Genomic DNA, 17,735 nt, shown 5'->3' with positions numbered 1-17,735 from the left:
CTCACGCATGATGAGGTCCTGCTGGTCCAAGGACCACACTTTTGAGAAGTGAGGAGATAGGTAGAGGTAATGTGTGAACTTCTCAGCCACCCACGTCTATAACGCAGCTATGCCTCCTTTCAACTGTGAACCTTGGGCAAGTAACAATGTTCTGTGCCTCATCTGTGAAATGGAGATGATAATAGTCTCCATCATTTGTGGTCGGGAGGACTAGGTGGGTTAACATATGTAACACCTGTAGTGCAGCATGTGACAAGACAAGCGTTCAGTACATGTTAGCAGTTGGCGGTGGCCATAGGAGTTACTAGAGAAACGCAAACTAAACCACAGTAAGACAGCATTTCACACCCACCAGAGGCGGATGGAGGTCAGAAAGTCTGACATGTTCAAGACTGAGGACACAGACACTCTCGTCACTGCTAATGGGGGTGCAAACCGTTACAGCCTCCTGGAAGAGTGGTTGGGTAGTATCTGGTGAAGTTGGGGGCCCCTGCAGTGTGATTCCAGATGTAGTGTGTGTGTATTTCTAGAGAGTGTGTTGGGTGTTGAGTGGGGAGGACAAAGAGATCCATCTACGGGGGCACTGCCTTTCTTCAGGAATGAGGGGAAAAGAAGTTTCGAGAGACAGACGAAAAAGCTGAAACTCAGGTTAAGTGACCTATCATTTTAGTGGAAAATATATATTCCTTCCATACAGATTATGTATTTCATTGAACAAACATCAGTGAAAGCACGATCCCTGCTTTTTAGCCACTGGAACCTTAATTCTGGGTATTTCCGCCTGGATCTTCATGCAGCTGGGGGGGACCTGAGATCCTCATCTCATCATCGATGTGGGGAAAAATCACACACTGAAAAATTTCTGGGTTCAGCTTCCCTCTCAACCCGTGCACCGTGTGACTCAAGGGCAGTTTCTCGCTCTCTGAACCTCAGGCTCTTCTCTCACATACAGAATTCTGGCGTTGGAGCGTGGCTGTCAGCCTGCAGAGGGGAAAGAGGCCAGGCCAGAGCAGGGCCCTCCTGCCCTCTCCTCTTCTCAGGAGGCAGCCTGGGAGGAGCCTACCCACAGGGAGGGTGCGGCCAGGAAAGGCCTCCTGTCATTCCTCCTCCTGGCTGCCCTTGGTGACAGGCCGGGAACCTGGCGAGTTTTCCGCACTGCCAGGGCTGGAGACTGGAGCTGGGGGCCGGAGACATGAACAAGATCTTCCCCCAGGTAAGAGCTGCCCCGAGACGGCTCCTGACCTGGGGGGCGGGGCGCGGGGCAAACCCCGGGATAATGGTGGACAGTAAAGAGGGGAGACACTGAGGTCCCCCACCGCCCCGGAGGCTCTCTACCACATTGTAGGGAGATGCAACAGGTGAACCAGGTACATGGTTCAGGTGGTGAGAGCTGGGAGGGGACAGGAGGCTAGGGGAGGGAATGATCAACATTAAGGTGGGGCACCTGGGGAACTTCTCCAAGGGGGTACCCCCTGAGCTGGTTTGAAGGATGAACGTTTGCCAAATAGGCAGTGGAGGAAAAGGCTTTCCGGGAAAGGGCACAGTACAGGCAAAAGTGTGGGAACATAAAGCAGACATGAGTGTGGGGCAGCCGAGTGGGAGGGACAGTGTTTCCACCCAAGGCTCTTGTGAGGCTTCTGAAAAACTTTTCAGTCTAGCCGCCTGAGGCTGGACCTCCCCTCACCTCAGCCCACCCCACATTCTGTTCTCTTGGGCAGGGGGATGCCAATGGCAATGCTGCTGCTGGAAGCAAAGCCCTCCCTGGAGGGGAAGGTAAAGGCCGGGGGACCTGGGGCCAGCCCCTCCCCCACAAGGGACTTCCTTGATGCTGGGCGGTTGCTATGGAGACACAAAAGCGGCTCCCTAAGGCTCCCTCTGTCTCTCAGACCTCTGCCCCATTGTTGATGTCATCCATTCCCAGTGTCCCAGCCATCTGTACTGATGGCCATTTGCTAAATGCATAAGCTCATGTGCTGCCCACCCCACAGACATACACTGCCCCACAAAACCCATAGAGGAAAGCACTCTAGAGGCCAGTCCCTGACTCAGGGTGACCCAGGTGGGTCTCTACCTCTGAGGGATAAGGTGGGAGGGATCTCACATTTATTGAGCACCTGCTGTCAGCCACGGGCTCACCAAGTGACCAGGACAGTGTGCTTTACTTCTGTGGAATAAATAAGAAAAGAATACTTTTATTGAGCACCTACTATGTGTCCAATCTTGACTCTCACTTGACCACTGAGGGAAGAGATCCAGAGAGGTAGCTACTATTAATAACTACCAAGGATCAAGGCCCTACTGTGTGCCCAGCACCATGGGGCCTCTTCTACACCCAATGGTCAGCTCCGAGGGGGTCTCCTGTTAGGTGCAATAGCAGATGAGGCAGCTGAGGTGACGTGAGGTCAGGTGGTTCAGCCAAACTGGGATCCCGCACGGATGGGAGGCATGAGGCAGGGTTCAAGTTCAAATTAGGGTCCCTCGGCTTGCAGAGCCCCAGTATCTTTTTGCTCCACAGTGGCGCTCATTTATTTCAAGCCTGCTTCATGAAGGACCTGGCGTGGAATAATGGCCTCCTTTTCCCATCTGTCCCCAGGGGGATCAGCACTTAAGGGCTTTCAGGCTTTGAAGTGCGACCTTCACCTGGCCATGGACCCCGAGATGCTCCTGTGATCCCTCCTGCCCCACCTGTGCTGCGCAAATATTTGAGAAGCAGCTGCTTGGCCGACTGACCAGGACGCTTCTCCTTGCCAGCCTTCTCGCTGTCTCCCTGGTTACCCGAGTTTACAAGGGAGCCACTGACCAAGGCTGCAAGGAATGTGGGCTTTAGATTTATGCTGTGTCTCCTAATATGTCTCCCTTCCCAAGGTACCCCCACCCTGGGCTTCAGCCACACTTTCTGTCCCCCACGTGCCATCGGGACCTCTACCCTCCTGGGCCCTCTACTTGGACTGCGCTCTCCCTGCACCTTCCCCTCCACCCGCCCATGGAAATCCCATCCTCCTTCAAGTACCCAGGACACCCCATTCACCACCTTGGTCACCTGGCTGTGCGAGCTGCTGGGGTACAGGTACTGGTCTGACTGATGGACCAGCACAGAGCAGGCTGCTCTGAAAATGTGAGTGGACTGTATGGAAGAGACCCGAACTGACTCGAACTGGGTTCTTCCCAAAGCACCTATCGTGTGCCTGCTGCTGGGCTGACCTCTGGGGACACATGCTCCTGCCCTTCCCTCAGATAATAGTCCCCAGGGGACAGAGGAGCACTCACGCTCTTGTTTTTGTGTCCAGACCTTGTCTTCTAAGTGCAACTGCAAGCTTTTGGAGGGCAAGGATCAGAGATGTGCTTGCTTTTATGTCCTCTACAGAGCAGGGCACCTGGTGTTAGTCACTCAGTCATGTTCAGCTCTTTGCAACTCCATGGACTGTAGCCTGCCAGGATCCTCCAGGCAGGAGTACTGGAGTGGGTTGCCATTTCCTTCTCCAGGGGATCTTCCCTACCCAGGGATTGAACATGGGTCTCCCATGTTGCAGGCAGATTCTTTACCATCTGAGCCACCAGGGAACTTAGAAGGTCCCCAATAAGATTTTCTTTCATTATTTCAAAAGCCAGAAAAAATTCAGAAGCAAAGTCAGTTAAGGGTGTCACTATCATTTCCAGATTGGCACATAGTAGACGCTCAATAAAGACAAATAGTAGCTAGAACCTTTATAGCACTTACTATGTACCAAGCCCTGTTCTGATCCAGTACCTAGCTCAATCCTCTCAACAATTCTAATGTAGGCATTGGAGCGCCATTTCCCACACGAGGAAAACAGGCACAGAGAAGTAAAGGGGCTTCTCAGTGTGGCCCAGCTGAAAAGTGGTGGAGCTGGGATTCCAACCAGCATCCTGGCAGGTTCCAGAAGGAACAATCAGCTGACACCATGGAAAGAGTGCCAATTTTGGCAGCAAACAGATGTGGGCTGACATAACAGCTCCACACAAGGGGACCTGGACTTTTCCTTCTCTGAGCTTCAGTTTCCTCATCTGTAAAATAAAAGTTGTCTTGAGTAATGAAATAATGGCCATGAAGGGCCTGCTTTGGCTTCTGCCCTACGGCAGGAACTCAGTAAGCAGGTGTCCGTGTCTCCTTCCTCATCTCCTGAGACTCATGGAAGGACACGGGGCTTAGAGGGTGGAGCAGAGACCTGGGGCCCTTGTCCCGACTGCCACTCACCAGCTACTGGATGTGGGCCAGGCCCAGGCATTTGGTGGAGTGGGTCCACAGGCAGAGCTGAGAGCCTCTCAGTGGGCTTGGGAGCGCCCTCCTCCAGGGAAGCCTGTCCTACCCCAGGACCCCAGTGAAAAGGGACCACTTGTAGGGCTCAGGGCAGGGGACTGGCTGCTCCATCACGGGTTTCCCACCCCACACAGCGAACTGCAGCCCTTGCTGCTGCTCACGCCGAGGGGCCTGCCTCTCAGCCTTCCTGATGCTCCTGCTGACCACTCTTGCAGCTCTGATCGCCCTGGTCGCCATCCTTGGACCCCCACCTCGCACACCAGGTCAGGGTGGGCAAGAGAGAGTGGGTCAGACTTGTTGGGAGGGTAGAGGGAACACAGAGCTATGGGGGAAACTGATCCTGCCTGGCTTCTCCACAGAGTGACTTCTGAACAGTCCCTTAGGGTGCATGTACAGACACACACTGACTCTGACAAGCACACACCCCTGAGCTTCCATCTGCACATCTGTAGCCTGAGCTGTTGAAGTGGACCCAGCTATGATGCCACCTCCTCCAGGAAGCCTTCCCCTGCCTGCCTTGTTTAGGAGCCTTGTTTCAGCTCCCATTGCTCTCACACTTCCTCTCCCCCCAAGCCCAATCACCCAGAGTGGTGGTGTCCTTCTGTGTGTCTGTCTTGACCACAAAGGACAGGGACCTGTCCAGTACATCCCTGAGGCCAGGCAGGCTTCAGCAGTGAGCCCAACACCAAACATGACCTTGTGGAGCTAATAGTTTGCAGAGTGACACGGAGGTTAACACAATAAGCACTTTAAGGCAGGCTTAGTGGGAGCTCTGAGAGTCTGGGATGGGGCTCTGGCCAGTTCAGGGATCAGGATGGGCACCTTGAGAAGTGAACGGCACTGAAGCATGAAGGGAAAGCGGGGTTGGTTGGTGGAGGGAGTGGCGGGAAAAGCATCCAGGCACAGGAAACAGCATGTGTGGGGTGGAAGGAAATATGAAGAGAAGGTCAGTGGGCTTGATGGACAGGGCAGCGGGTAGGGCCAGGGGCCCAGGGCCCAGTGCCTCGAAAGCTGCACTGGGGAAGGAGGTCACCATCTAGAGAGCCATGGGAAGGAATTAGCTGGAGGTGGGATGTCACCAGACCTACCTTTCTGAGAGATGTCTCTGTTGCCTAGCAGGAGGTGCTAAGGGAACACAGTGAGAATAGGGGTAGAATCCACGGTACCCTCGTGCCCGTGCATGGACACTGCGGGTAGATGTGAACACAGGAAGAGCTGCCTCCATGCATGTACCTGAGTGTCTGTGTGTACATGTGTGCAAGCATCTGTGTGCATGCACGTGTTTGTATGTGCAGGTACATATCTGTGTGTTTGCCCTTGTGTGTGCATGTCTGTGTTTGTGCAAGTGTGTCCAAGCGTGTATGTCTGTGGGCTGTTGTGTGTGTGTGACAATGTGTCTCTGAGAGCCAGCCCCCTCACACTAGCTGAGGCAGTTCCAGGAGATGAGCTGTGATTCACATGCGCACAGACCCACATAAACTCACCCCTACCTCCAACCCACACACACGTGTGTCTGCGTGCACAACCTGCAGAACTGGACCTCCAGGCTCCTCTGTCAGTTTCTCTCCCCTAATTCTTTGGAGCAGCCCCAGGGCTGGGTGCTCCATGCAGTGGGACAGAGGGAAGACTCTCAGAGGGAAGACTCTTAGAGGGACAGACACTCAGACGGTCCCCACCACTTCTGGGCACTGCGGAGGCAGCCCTACCTCAGGAAAGAGAGAGGCAGCAGCCTGGTTATTAGCTGTGTTGCCAGGCCTCTCAAACCTCACCGAGTCTTACTTTTCTCAGCTGTAAAATGGGGCTAGTGACAGCATGTCACAGGAGGGTTCAGGGAAACAATAGAATAAAAATGTGAAGGTGTTTGCAGCCTGTACAGCTGTCCCAGATATAAGGACTGTGGCATAACGGTCACTAGCTGGCCCCAGGATGTTGCCTCTGACACCCTACCTGCACCAGGAGCCCTGCCATGAAAACTCCATCACTGGCTTGAGGCCTGTCCTGAGGAGCTTCTTGTGAGATGGTTGTTCGATAGACATGGGAACCATGACTTTCTCTGCACTCTCTCCAGGCTTATTCACAGAGACTTTTGTGTAATCTCCCCAGCAGTCCCACAGGGTGTGTGTTATGCTCCCCACTTTGGAGACAAGGAACCTGAGGCACAGAGAGATCAGGTCACCTGCCCATGGTCACACAGCTGGCAAGCGGTTGAACTGGGGCTTGCACGCTATCTTCAATGCAGAGCTCAGGGTCCTCCCTGTGGCCCCAGCCCCTCGCTCCAGCTCAGGTGGGGCTCAGTGGGGAGAACTTGGTGATGCCCTTGTGAACACCACCCTTGACCCTTCCGGGGCTGGCCCCGCCCACTCAGGGGCCCAGGCCTGTGTGACGCAGACAAACAGGACAGGCTTCCTGTGCGATGACCGGAGCAGCTGCATCCCAGCCAGCAGGGTCTGTGACGGCGTTCGCACCTGTGCCCGCGGCGAGGACGAGGAGCAGGCCTTGTGCCGTGAGTACCTATGCCAGGGCCCCTTGAGAGCTGCCCCAACTCCAGCTCTCCCTGCAGCTAGACTGAAGCTTGACCACCCTGAATGTACCAGGCATCCTTGTGTGCTTCTATGCCTTTGGTTATATACTGCCAGGAACATTTTCTCCCACCCTGTCCCAGTCACATGCACACACATATGCCCACACAAGGGAATGCCTCCATTCTAGGTCTAGAGAAACTTTATGCAACCCTCACGGCAGAGTTCAAGTGTTACCTCCTCCAAGAAGCCTTCTCTGACTCCCAAACTAAATGCTGCTGCTGCTCAGTCGCCTCAGTCGTGTCTGATTCTGTGTGACCCCATAGACGGCAGCCCACCAGGCTCCCCCGTCCCTGGGATTCTCCAGGCAAGAACACTGGAATGGGTTGCCATTTCCTTCTCCAATGCATGAAAGTGAAAAGTGAAAGTGAAGTCGCTCAGCTGTGTCGAACTCTTAGCGACCTCATGGACTGCAGCCCACCAGGCTCCTCCACCCATGGGATTCTCCAGGCAAGAGTACTGGAGTGGGGTGCCATCGCCTTCTCCACAAACTGGATGAAGTTCCCTTTACTGGACTCTCATAGCCCCCGTGCTTACCTGTGTCCCAGCCCCAGTCACATTGATTGTCAATCTCGTTTGGCATGTTTGCCGCCACCATCAGACTGTGAACTCCTCTGAGGCAAAGCTAGTCTGCTTGGGCTTGGGGCCCAGGGCCTGGCACAGGGCTCTGCACAGAGAAATATCTGGAACGATTTGTTGAATAAATGATGAAGTTAGTGAATCAACCAATGAATGAATGGGAAGGTCTAACCCCAGACCTTAGACCTGACAGTTCTCAAGAGAGAGGAGTTGCCACAGAGGAGGGAAAGAGTGAGTTAGAGTGGGTGGGGCGGGGTAGCTTTTGAGGGAGGGTCATTGCGTCGTGAGCCCTCAAGACCAGAAGAGGCCTTAAATTCATCTAGCCCATGTTCCAGCTCATGCCCCAACCCCTCTGCCACCCAGCCTCTGCTTGCACACTCCCAGGATAGAAACTCACTACAACTCGAGGCAGCCACTGCTGTCACTCTGGTTTTCCAATGGGGACGTCTCCCTTGTACTGAGTTTAGGGCTACCTCCCAACAGCACCCTTGACTGGTTCCAGCTGTAACCTCTCACCAACCCCTGCCCCCCAAGAACCATATGTCGATCTGTTTCCCATGACGGTGGCACTGCGTGGACTGGAGGTTGTTGTGTTGTCCCACATGAGTTTCCTCTTCCCTGACCTACATTCTGAACTCCCAGTCACCCCATGGTGATTGGTCTTTCCCACTCCACCAGCATCCACAGAACACAAACCAACTGCCCATGTCCCTCTCCCTGAACTAGCTCCAGAAGCATCCGTGACACTTCCAGCTGGCTCTGCCCAGTCCAAAGAACAAAGACTTTTCCCCTCCTAAGTCTGGGTTATATCTCTAGTGATGTGGCCTGAGTTTGTGTTAATTTTTGGTAGCCCTGTCACACTGCTGTCTAATACAGAACCCACTTTCAAGAACGGTGTCTGATTCCCTCTCACAAAACATGTGAACGCACATGCCCTGAGTTCCGGGATCCAAGTGCAAGACTTCACATCTGTTCTTCTTAAAAAGTGTTTATTCTGCTTATCTGTGGCTGTGCTGGGTCCCCACCGCCGATCTGGCTTCTCTAGCTGCAGAGGGCAGGAGCAACTCTGGTTGCGGTGCTCGGGCTTTTCACTGCAGTGGTTTCCTTGCCGTGGGGTGCGCAGGGTCTAAGTGCAGGGGCTTCAGGAGTTGCAGCACGTGGGCTCAGCAGCTGTGGCTCTCGGACTCTGCAGCACCGGCCCAGTAGTTGTGGCTCACAGGCATAGTTGCTCCATGGGATGTAAAATCTTCCCAGATCAGGGATTGAGTCTGTGTCTCCTGCATTGGCAGGTGATTTCTCTACTGGTTAGCCACCAGGGAAACTCCACATTTATGCTTGTTGTGTTCCAGTTGGAGGAAGCTTCCTGGAGGTGAAGGAACTTGAACCTGGGCTTGCAGGTGGGATGGTTTTGGACAGGTGTCAAGAAGGACATTTCTGGAGGGAAGAGGAGAGTAAGACATGCTGTGGATGGGAAGGAGCAAGAGCTGAGTAGGCGTGAGGAAGGGAGGAGCAGCTCTGGGCATCCTGTTGGATGAACAGGGAAAGAACCCTCCTCTCCCCTTGACTGACCTCCCCAGGAAACATTCTTCTTGTGTTCTCCTTGTGCCCTTCCTGCATGCTCAGTGACCTTGGGTTTGTCAGCTGCCGGGCTGGTCAGGACAATCTACCTCCGTTTAGCTGTGAGACACCTGCAGCCTCAATGTACCAGCCTGCCTGTACCTGAACTTCAGCCGGATGTGGACTTGCTCCTGCTTCATCTCTCCCCCTGTAGGAGCTGTGCCCCAGAGCCTCCCTGGCTTTCTCGTGGCTCACTGTGGAGACCCTGCTTCCTGGATCTACTCAGACCAAATGTGTGATGGGATCAACAACTGTGGGGACTGCTCAGATGAACTGAGCCCAGGTCGGGGTCTGGGCATAGGCTGGGCTGGGAAACTGGCCAGGCAGCGGCCAGAGGGCAGAAGTTAACCAGAGAATCTCTGAGGTTCCCCCTGCATCCCCTGTTTTCATTCTAGGAAGATGTTTTCCACTTCTGCTTGAATGCCTCAAGTGGCAGGGTGCTCATTACCACGACAAGTGGTTCCTTCCAGAGAGTTATTCTTCTGTGGTGGGGAGCTTAGTTTCAAGGTCTCAAATGAGGAAGCCAGGAAGCCCAGAGGGCAGTCACAAAAAGAGTACATACGTAGCCCAACTGGGGTTTGAACCTGGGCTTCCCTCATCTCCTTTGCACCACCCAACAATCCTGTGAGGAAAGCAGAGAAGAAATCACTGGCCCCAATTTATATGTAGGTAAACTGAGGCCAGAGGGGAGAAGTGACTTAGTAAAATGAGTGATAAAGAGGGAGCTTGGGTATGAACTCAGGTCTCCCAACTCTAAGATTTGAGTTCTTTCACTGCCCCAGAGTTTGCTTCCAATCTCTTCCCTGGCATTCAACCCACAAATATGTTCTGAGCACTGCTGGGGGCTGGTCTGGTGCTAGGTCCTGCTGGGAAGCAGCCAGGGGTCAAACATACGTCCTATCCCCAGGACTTACATCATGCTAGTGACTAAAGGTAGTGCCAGGGGTCCTGGAGAGGTTTTTGTTGCGGGGGAGGGGAGAAGAAATCATCAAGGGAGCTTTCTCAGAAGAGACTGTATTCAAGCAGGCCTTAAAAAATGGACAGGGTTTCACCAGGCAGAGGCTAAGTTTGCAGCAGAGAGCCCTGGAGGCCCAGGGTCCAGGGTAAAGGAGGGAGGCCTGCGAGGTTCCCTCGGGGAGTCGTAAGTGGGCTGGTGCGACCAAATTTAGGGTGAGAGGGGACGATGGGAGATGATGGGCACCCGTTAATATCTGAACACTGACTGTGGGCCTGGCACTTGGCTTATCTTTCTTAGTAACAACCTCAAGCAGATGAGGAAACTGAGGCTCAGACAGGGTGAGAGGCTTGCTTGAGGTCACACGCAAAGTCACACAGAATTTTAGCCCTTCTGGATGGCACATATATGATATATATGCCACTTCCTTCTGCTTTGGTACCTAAGGCAGATATTACTAGGCTTGGACACAGCCTCAGTGCTTTTCTCAGCTCAATAATCCTAGTGGGGCCCACTGATGGATCACATGAGAGGTACATGAGACAGGGTATCTGTCACCCTGCCACTAGGATGCCACCCCAGGAGGCTCTGAGCTGAGTTGGGGAGTCTAGATTCTCTCTTCTGCAGGAAATAAGGAATACAGTCAACCTGTGTCAGAGGGGGTAGGGCTGTGGGGGCTATGGCCAGTTGCAGGGCTAAGGAGTGCCCTGGTGGATGGGGCATTCCAGCTGTTCTTCTGTCTTCCCAGGGACTACCTGCCCGCCCTGCGGCCCTGGGTGGTGGCGCTGCCCCTCGACTGTCTTCAGATACTGCAGCTGTATCCCCAGGAGCCTCTGCCGGGATCGTGTGCAGCATTGCTCTGACTGGTCTGACGAGTACTCCTGTCCTGGCCCTGACTGAATCACCCAGGCCAGAGAGGGCTGCCGGCTGGAATGGTGCTGCTAACCCTTCACATGCGCCATGAATCCAAGGGCAGAAAGGAGTCTTTGAGATCACATAGAGGAATCTGCACACCACTGTCTCTGAATAGGAATTGCCTCTCCTGCTTTCAAGTTTTTCGTCCTCTGCTAGGATTCTTCCAGGGATGGGGGGCCCATTACCACGTTAGGCAGCTCCTAACAAAGATGAGGGAAACCTGCTTCCATGATTTGCAGCCCGCCTCTGGCGACACACAGAGGAAATCTGCTCCTTTGCTCCAAGACACGCTTATAGATCCTGACCTTGTCACTCCTTGGAGGAAAAATAAGTTTGGGGCTTGAACACCAAGCTGAGAAGTTTAGCCCTTCTGGATGGCACATATACGGTACATAATGCCACTTCCTGCTGCTTTGGTACCTAAGGCAGATATTGCTAGGTTTGGATACAGCCTCAGTGTTTTTCCCAGCTCAATAATCTAGTGGGGCCCACTAATGGATCACATGAGATGTACATGAGACGGGGTACTTGTCGCCCTGCTACAAGAAAGCCACCCCAGGAGGCTCTGAACTGTAGCAAGAACAGCCTGAGGAACCCCTCCTCAACCCCTTCCATCCCCTCTCCTCTGGACCACTTCCACTCTCACCCCAAGACCACATGCCCAACCAAAGAGCCCAGGTTCCTTCAAGTTGGGATTGTATTTCAATCCCAAAGCCTGAGTGAACCAGCTGTTTCTTGGCATACATTCCGGTTTTACAACACCCAGGCAGGCAAGGATGAATATATCCATTAAACAGATGAGGAAACTGTGGCCCCCAGGATCGTACAGCAAAGTCAGGCTCAGAAGTGGGACTCAAACACGGTCCATGGTGTCCCAACCCCAAAGTCGTTTCTGCTACCAATGTGACCCTATCTTGGCCGGGGTGGAGGCAGAGTCTCTGGGTTATTAAAAATGTAGCTTGAGGGTCAGAAAGTGTCCCACCCTTATACTGAAAGATGGACTTGGAATCTGGCTAATAAGAGGGTTCCTGTTGATGGAGACAGACATATCCCTGTTGGAAATTAATATAATCAATTCTATGTAGTCTTCTGTGAGATTTGAATTAAAAATGGACATCTGAGAGACAGGTGAGCTCCGGTTCATTCATTGCCGCCTGAGTCAATTCATTTGCTCACTGAACAGTCTCTGTGTGCCTATTCTGTGCCAAGCCCAGTGCCAGGCACCCAGAAGTGAACAGACCTGGACCCTAGCGCCCAAGGAGAAGAAGGTGTCATGGAGGAGGCCCCTCACACTGGAAGGACGGCTGGGGCAGCAGGAAGTGCTGGGCTGAGGGCACCAAGGAGGGGACTTGGAGAGCCAGGATATAACCATATTTCTGACTCAGATGAACTGAGGGCCAGCTCGCGGAACAGGACACCTCAGAGATCCTGCCTGAGCGAGGCTCAGCCCTGAGTTCTGGCACCTTTGGCTGAGTTTCTCTCCAAGGGCAGCACAAATGGGGCACAGCCAGCATGCTCGAGGCATCCTCGGTTCCGAAGACGGATCCAGAGGAACTGACTGACCCCTCAGGAGGAAGAAATGAAAATTCACTTGGACAGAGTGCCAGGCGGGCTATGAACCATGGGGCAACAAAGAGTCGGACACAACTGAGTGAGTAAGCATAACCCGGGGAACGAGAAAAGGTCCAGCAGCTCATGCCCAGCGTTCACATGCCAACATGTTCCCGGTGCCCGGAGCATTAGATGTTGAAAACAAGGTCACTGAGGGGGAAGCCATGGGAACAAGAGCCTATGCTAGCTCCCACTGAAACCACACAGCTTAGATTGGGCTCACACTCCGCCAAAACCCAGGCTGGGACTTGAGCCCACTGCCTTGTAATTGAGGTCACACGCCTGGTCTCAGGACTTAAGGAAGCTCAGATTCTTCAGGTCTCTTCACAGAAACAATTCAGGGATAGGTAAGAAGTGGGTTTATTTAGAGAGACACATATTCTGCAGACAGAATGCGGTCCCTCTCAAAAGGTGAGAGTGGCCCTGGGAGAAACACACTCACACGCAGAGCATGGGCCATCTCAGAAGGGGGAGGGCCTGAAACACGGGGCGGCTAGTTTTTATGGGATGGGTGATTTCATAGGCTAACGAATGGGAGGATTCTTCCAACCATTTTGGGAAAGGGGAGCTTTCCAGGAATTGGCCCACCACCCACTTTTTGACCTTTTATGGTTAACCTTGGAACTGTCATGGCACCTGTGGGTGTGTCATTTAGCACATGCTAATGTGAGTATACAGTGAGGTCCACTGGAAGTCAAATCTTCTGCCAAATTGGACCTAACAGTTCCAATCGGTCTGTGTTGTATCCTCAAGGGCTATGCCATTCTTTTGAAGGTTGTGCTCTGACGGTATTTCAATACCAGTCAGCCTTGGTGTTTCAATTGCAGGAGAGGCCCAGTTCCCGCCAGGGGCTGGTGGTGCAAAGGTTGGCCCCTGTGGGAGAGAGATGGAGAGACCTCAGTGGTCATTCAGTCCTGAGCTCTTCAGTGGGCTGCAGCTTTCTCAGAAAAATGCTCAGAGGCGCTCAGTTGCACATAATTCTATCCTCCGCTCCCAATCAAGCCCATCCATGGGCCTTTACAGGAAGAGGGGCCCCTTCCCAGGGCCTGAAAGTGGGCTCCTTCCTAACACTCAGAAATGAGTTGTCCGAGAAGGCCCACAAACTGACAAAGCAAAAAACTTGATTGTGAATGGGCCCCAGGATGGACAGCAATAGGGAGCCCAGGAGGACTGCTCTGCCACGTGGCCCCAGTTGTACTGTGGTAATGGGGCTAACTTCTGGGCTGTCTCTGGGCAGTCACTGTGTTTGGCCCATATTTGGTCTGACTCAGGGTCCTTACTGATGGGACCTCCTGTTGTGAGACAACTCATGAGCAAGTTATCGTTGTGTCTGGCCAAGGTGGATGGTTTCAGTCAACCATTCCCTAACAGGCCCGTGGGGTTAAGATGTTTCAGTTTATAGGATGAAGAAACCAAAGCTGAGACCAACTTGCCTGAGTCCATTCAGCATGGCAGTAGCAGGGGAAAACCAAAACCCAGCTTTCTGGGTGCACACAGTTGACACTTGCTGAGTGCTCACTACTAAGCAGGCACCGTGCAAGAAGAACTTTACCTCTCATCCTCCAACAAGGCTCCGAGGGGGGTACAGTGTTTATGCGAGGTTGAGAGAGGCCAGGCAGCCTGTTGAAGGGTGCACGACTGGTGAGCGCAGAGGCAGGGAAACAGAATCCTGTGGGGTCGCCCAGAACAAAGGCCTTTCCGTGCCTCACCCCCTCATTTCTCACTTGGTCTCCTAGGTCTTTCCCGAGTTACAAAGAGCAGGCTCAACCAGTTACTATTAATAACTAGGGATGTGAAGAATATAGAAACAAAGGAACAGCAGTTAAGCAAGAAAAATAATGAGAAAACAAGAAAAGTTAAGAAAGGGATAAAACAGAGTCCTACTTCCTCCTCAAGGCATAAGCATAACAATCTGATGCCTATCTTGGAGTTGTTCTGTAGCAGCTAAGACCCCCACACTCAGATGGAGGCTGGTGGCCACAGACTTAGCACAAGCGCTAGGCCCCAGACTGTCCAGAACCAGAGGGTGGATGGTGAAGATTCCTGGAACACCACACTGTTACTTCACAACCTACCAAGGAGAAGAAAGTCAGGAATCCTGGAGCCTTCCTCCCCAGATGTTGCCTTTAAAAATGCTCCCCTGTAAAAACAAAATGCTCCCCTGAAAGCCATTGGGGAGTTGGGGTCTTTTGAGCCTGAGCTGCCTGTTCTTGCTTGGCCATGCAATGAACCTTTCTTTGCTCTAAACTCTGACACTTCCATTCATCTGGCCTCACTGTGCCTCGGGCACGTGGACGTGGGTTTGACAACCCCAGGAGTCTGGACGCTTAGCTATGGCAGTTGGCTGTTTCCTGCTAAGTTTCAGGAGGTCTGGGAAGCTTCCAGTGGCAGTGACCCCTGAGCAGGGCCATGGAGGAGCCAGAGACAGGGCAGACCAGGCTGAAGAGCTGCAGGGTGCCAGTGCAAGGAGGGAGCCGAAGGGCACGAGAAGCAGCCCCGCGGCTGGAGCATCAAGAAGGGTCTTGGATTCTGAGCAGGAGGGGTGAACCTGACCCTGGACATGCAGGGTGCTGGCAGAGGTCTTCAGCAGAAAAAAACACGTTTGCTTCCCTTTTCTGGAAGAGAGGCTGCAGAGGCTCTCCTCAGAAGGCTTTCCTCCATACATGGATGTCACGACCAGACTACTTTGCAGGCAGGAGGGGGAGAGGAAGAGCCAAAAGGTGAATTCCCCTGGGAAACAGTAAAGCTTCCAGCAGAAGAAAGGGCAGGGCCTTTAATGAGTATGTCGACAGAAGGAAAATATACAAGTAAAAGTTGCAAGTTGTTTTACTCAGGGACCTTACTGAAAACTATAGTCCAGGAGACAGCCTCTCAGATGGGTCTGAGGAACCACTCTGAAGAGATAAGGGAGGAGCCCGGTTATACAGCTTTTTTTTTTTTCCTTGCTGGGAAGACAAACAAACGCATGTAGTTGAACACCAAAAGATTACTGCTAATCACAAGGAAAAGACATCTCAAATGAATGATTTTAGCACTTTTCGATGCATGGGAAGATACAAGACTCTGGGTTCACTGAAATCATTCTTTACATATGCATCGTAACTGTCTCGGGCCCGTATCCAAAGCACAGAGTATTTCCTGGTTTTCTCCATTCTGGATTCCCCTCACGGTGCACCATCGGTGGGAGGCTGCAGTGGCTAATGGTTTCATCTTTACAGAAGTGGTATGTATAGTGGGCACCACTCTTTGTTTACTGGAATGGCAGGCAGCAGTACCTGTCTACAAATATTAGCAATATTTGCTGAGCATTTAATACATGCCAAGCACTATTACAAACTTCTATGTCTTAGCTCTTGTACCCCATTTTATCTTATCCTCATAAAGGAACCTGGCTTGGTATTCATACTTCACAGGGGCTAAGACAGATGAAGTTGCTGGGCTAAGACCACACAGCTTTTAAAGGGTGGTGCCAGGATCAAACCTTGAAAGGCCCAAGCCCAGAGCCCACTACCCCCACTCCTTGATGGCTCACTGTTTCTTAGCCAGGACTCCCGAGAACAGAAGGCTGGAGCCTACGCTGGGGGAGGCAGCCTGTCAACAGGTGGTGGCTGGTGCTGCAGATGAATGGTGTTTGTTCTTTTCTGGTTTATTGGTTCTTCTTTTCAGAAAGAAGCAGGTGCTGTAGCAACCTCCCAAACAGCATTCCATAAGCTAGTCCAGGAAAACGCAGAGCCCAGGGTGATCAGCTAGGCCCCTCCCTTGGTTCATATCAGCAGAGCAGGGGATTTAATGCCACAGCCTGCAGAGAGCTCACGCAGCCAGCGTCAATATTTGCCATGTCCCAGCCTCCCTGGCCTCGGCTCCAAGATCAGTACGTTAAGTACGACAGGTTCTTCTCTGTGCAAATACACAGGGATAGATGAATGGAATTTAAAATGGCTCAGGCTTCGCCGCAGGGTCTGGACTGGAAATCTGGCCTGGTTTAACCTTCTGCTATCACTGTTTGCCTGGGGCTCTCCATTCATCCTTAAATTCACCGAACCACATACATCAGAGCTGGTAAGAAGCTCAGAGTCCAGCCAGATTTCTGATAGGAAGACACTGCTTCCTGGAGAAGTAGAGAGGGAGGGGACCAGCCCAAACTGGCACTCCCTGGTAGCCATCTCTGGGATTCTGAGGGCCACCCAGCAACTCCAGGCCAGGCAGAAGTGATTTCTCTTCTAAAAAGAGCGATTTCTCGTCTAAAAAGAGCGATTCCTCTTTTTTTAAAAAAGTTATTTAAAAAACACACCTTTATAGTTATATTCACATTTAGTGAAATACGCAGATCTCAAGTGTATGGTTCAGTGAGGTTTTTTTTTTTTTAATTTGGCTTCGTTGGGTCAGTTGTGGCATGGAGGATCTTCCACTGTGGCTCCTGGACTCTCTGATTGTGGCACGAGTCTCAGTAGCTGTGGCGTAGAGGTTTAGTTGCTTCGTGGCTTGTGGGAACTTAGTTCCCTGACCAGGGAACAACCTGTGTCCCGTGCATTGCAAGGTGGATTCTTAACAACTGGACCATCAGGGGGAGTCCCTCAGTGAGTTCTTTCTTTAAAAAAAAACAAACAGGTTTATTGAAGTATGATTGACAAACAGTAAGCCATACATATTTAAAATGTACACTTTCATAAGTTTTGGCACACACATAAACCCGTGAAACTATCACATAATTTCATGTCCATCGTGAACATGTCCATCATCCTCAAGAGTCCTTGTGCCCCTTGGTAATCCTTCACTCTCACCCCACCCTGATCCTCACTTCCATATTTAGACAAACACTGCAGAGTACATCATGAGAAACCCTGGACTGGAAGAAGCAAAACCTGGAATCAAGATTGCTGGGAGAAATATCAATAAATATTCAGATGATACCACCCTTATGACAGAAAGTGAAGAAGAACTATAAAGCCTCTTGATGAAAGTGAAAGAGGAAAGTGAAAAAGTTGGCTTAAAGCTCAACATTCAGAAAACTAAGATCATGGCATCCAGTCCCATCACTTCATGGCAAATAGATGGGGAAACAGTGGACACAGTGGCTGACTTTATTTTTTTGGGCTCCAAAATCACTGCAGATGGTGTTGCAGCCATGAAATTAAAAGACACTTACTTGGAAGGAAAGTTATGACCAACCTAGATAGCATATTAAAAAGCAGAGACATTA

The 17,735-nt window shown here is 52.0% G+C and overlaps 1 protein-coding gene across 6 annotated transcripts; it reads left to right on the top strand.

Moving 5' to 3' along the window:
* LDLRAD1 (low density lipoprotein receptor class A domain containing 1) lies at positions 1,096-12,049 on the top strand. Of its 6 annotated transcripts, XM_005678380.3 has the most exons (6): positions 1,096-1,213; positions 1,719-1,773; positions 4,414-4,542; positions 6,645-6,782; positions 9,209-9,337; positions 10,758-12,049. In XM_005678380.3, the coding sequence occupies exons 1-6, from the start codon at positions 1,193-1,195 to the stop codon at positions 10,907-10,909; spliced, it is 624 nt and encodes a 207-aa protein (XP_005678437.1). In that variant the 5' UTR covers positions 1,096-1,192; the 3' UTR covers positions 10,910-12,049. The 6 variants fall into 6 exon arrangements, with proteins under 6 accessions (XP_005678437.1, XP_005678438.1, XP_013818272.1 ...); XM_005678381.3 differs by lacking the exon at positions 4,414-4,542; XM_013962818.2 differs by lacking the exons at positions 4,414-4,542; positions 10,758-12,049 and having other exon boundaries at positions 6,676-6,782; positions 9,209-9,331.

Source organism: Capra hircus, chromosome 3, assembly GCF_001704415.2.
Source record: "Capra hircus breed San Clemente chromosome 3, ASM170441v1, whole genome shotgun sequence".
NCBI lineage: Eukaryota > Metazoa > Chordata > Mammalia > Artiodactyla > Bovidae > Capra > Capra hircus.
This window is presented reverse-complemented; position numbering and strand designations above follow the sequence as displayed.

Bases quoted from the DNA above. Each gene is read 5' to 3' on its own strand.
- LDLRAD1 (XM_018044441.1), top strand. From the start codon at position 6,404: ATGCTCCCCACTTTGGAGACAAGGAACCTGAGGCACAGAGAGATCAGG. The intron at 6,783-9,208 runs GTGAGTACCTAT...CTCCCCCTGTAG, and splicing joins CGAGGAGCAGGCCTTGTGCC to GAGCTGTGCCCCAGAGCCTC. The intron at 9,338-10,757 runs GTCGGGGTCTGG...CTGTCTTCCCAG, and splicing joins CTCAGATGAACTGAGCCCAG to GGACTACCTGCCCGCCCTGC.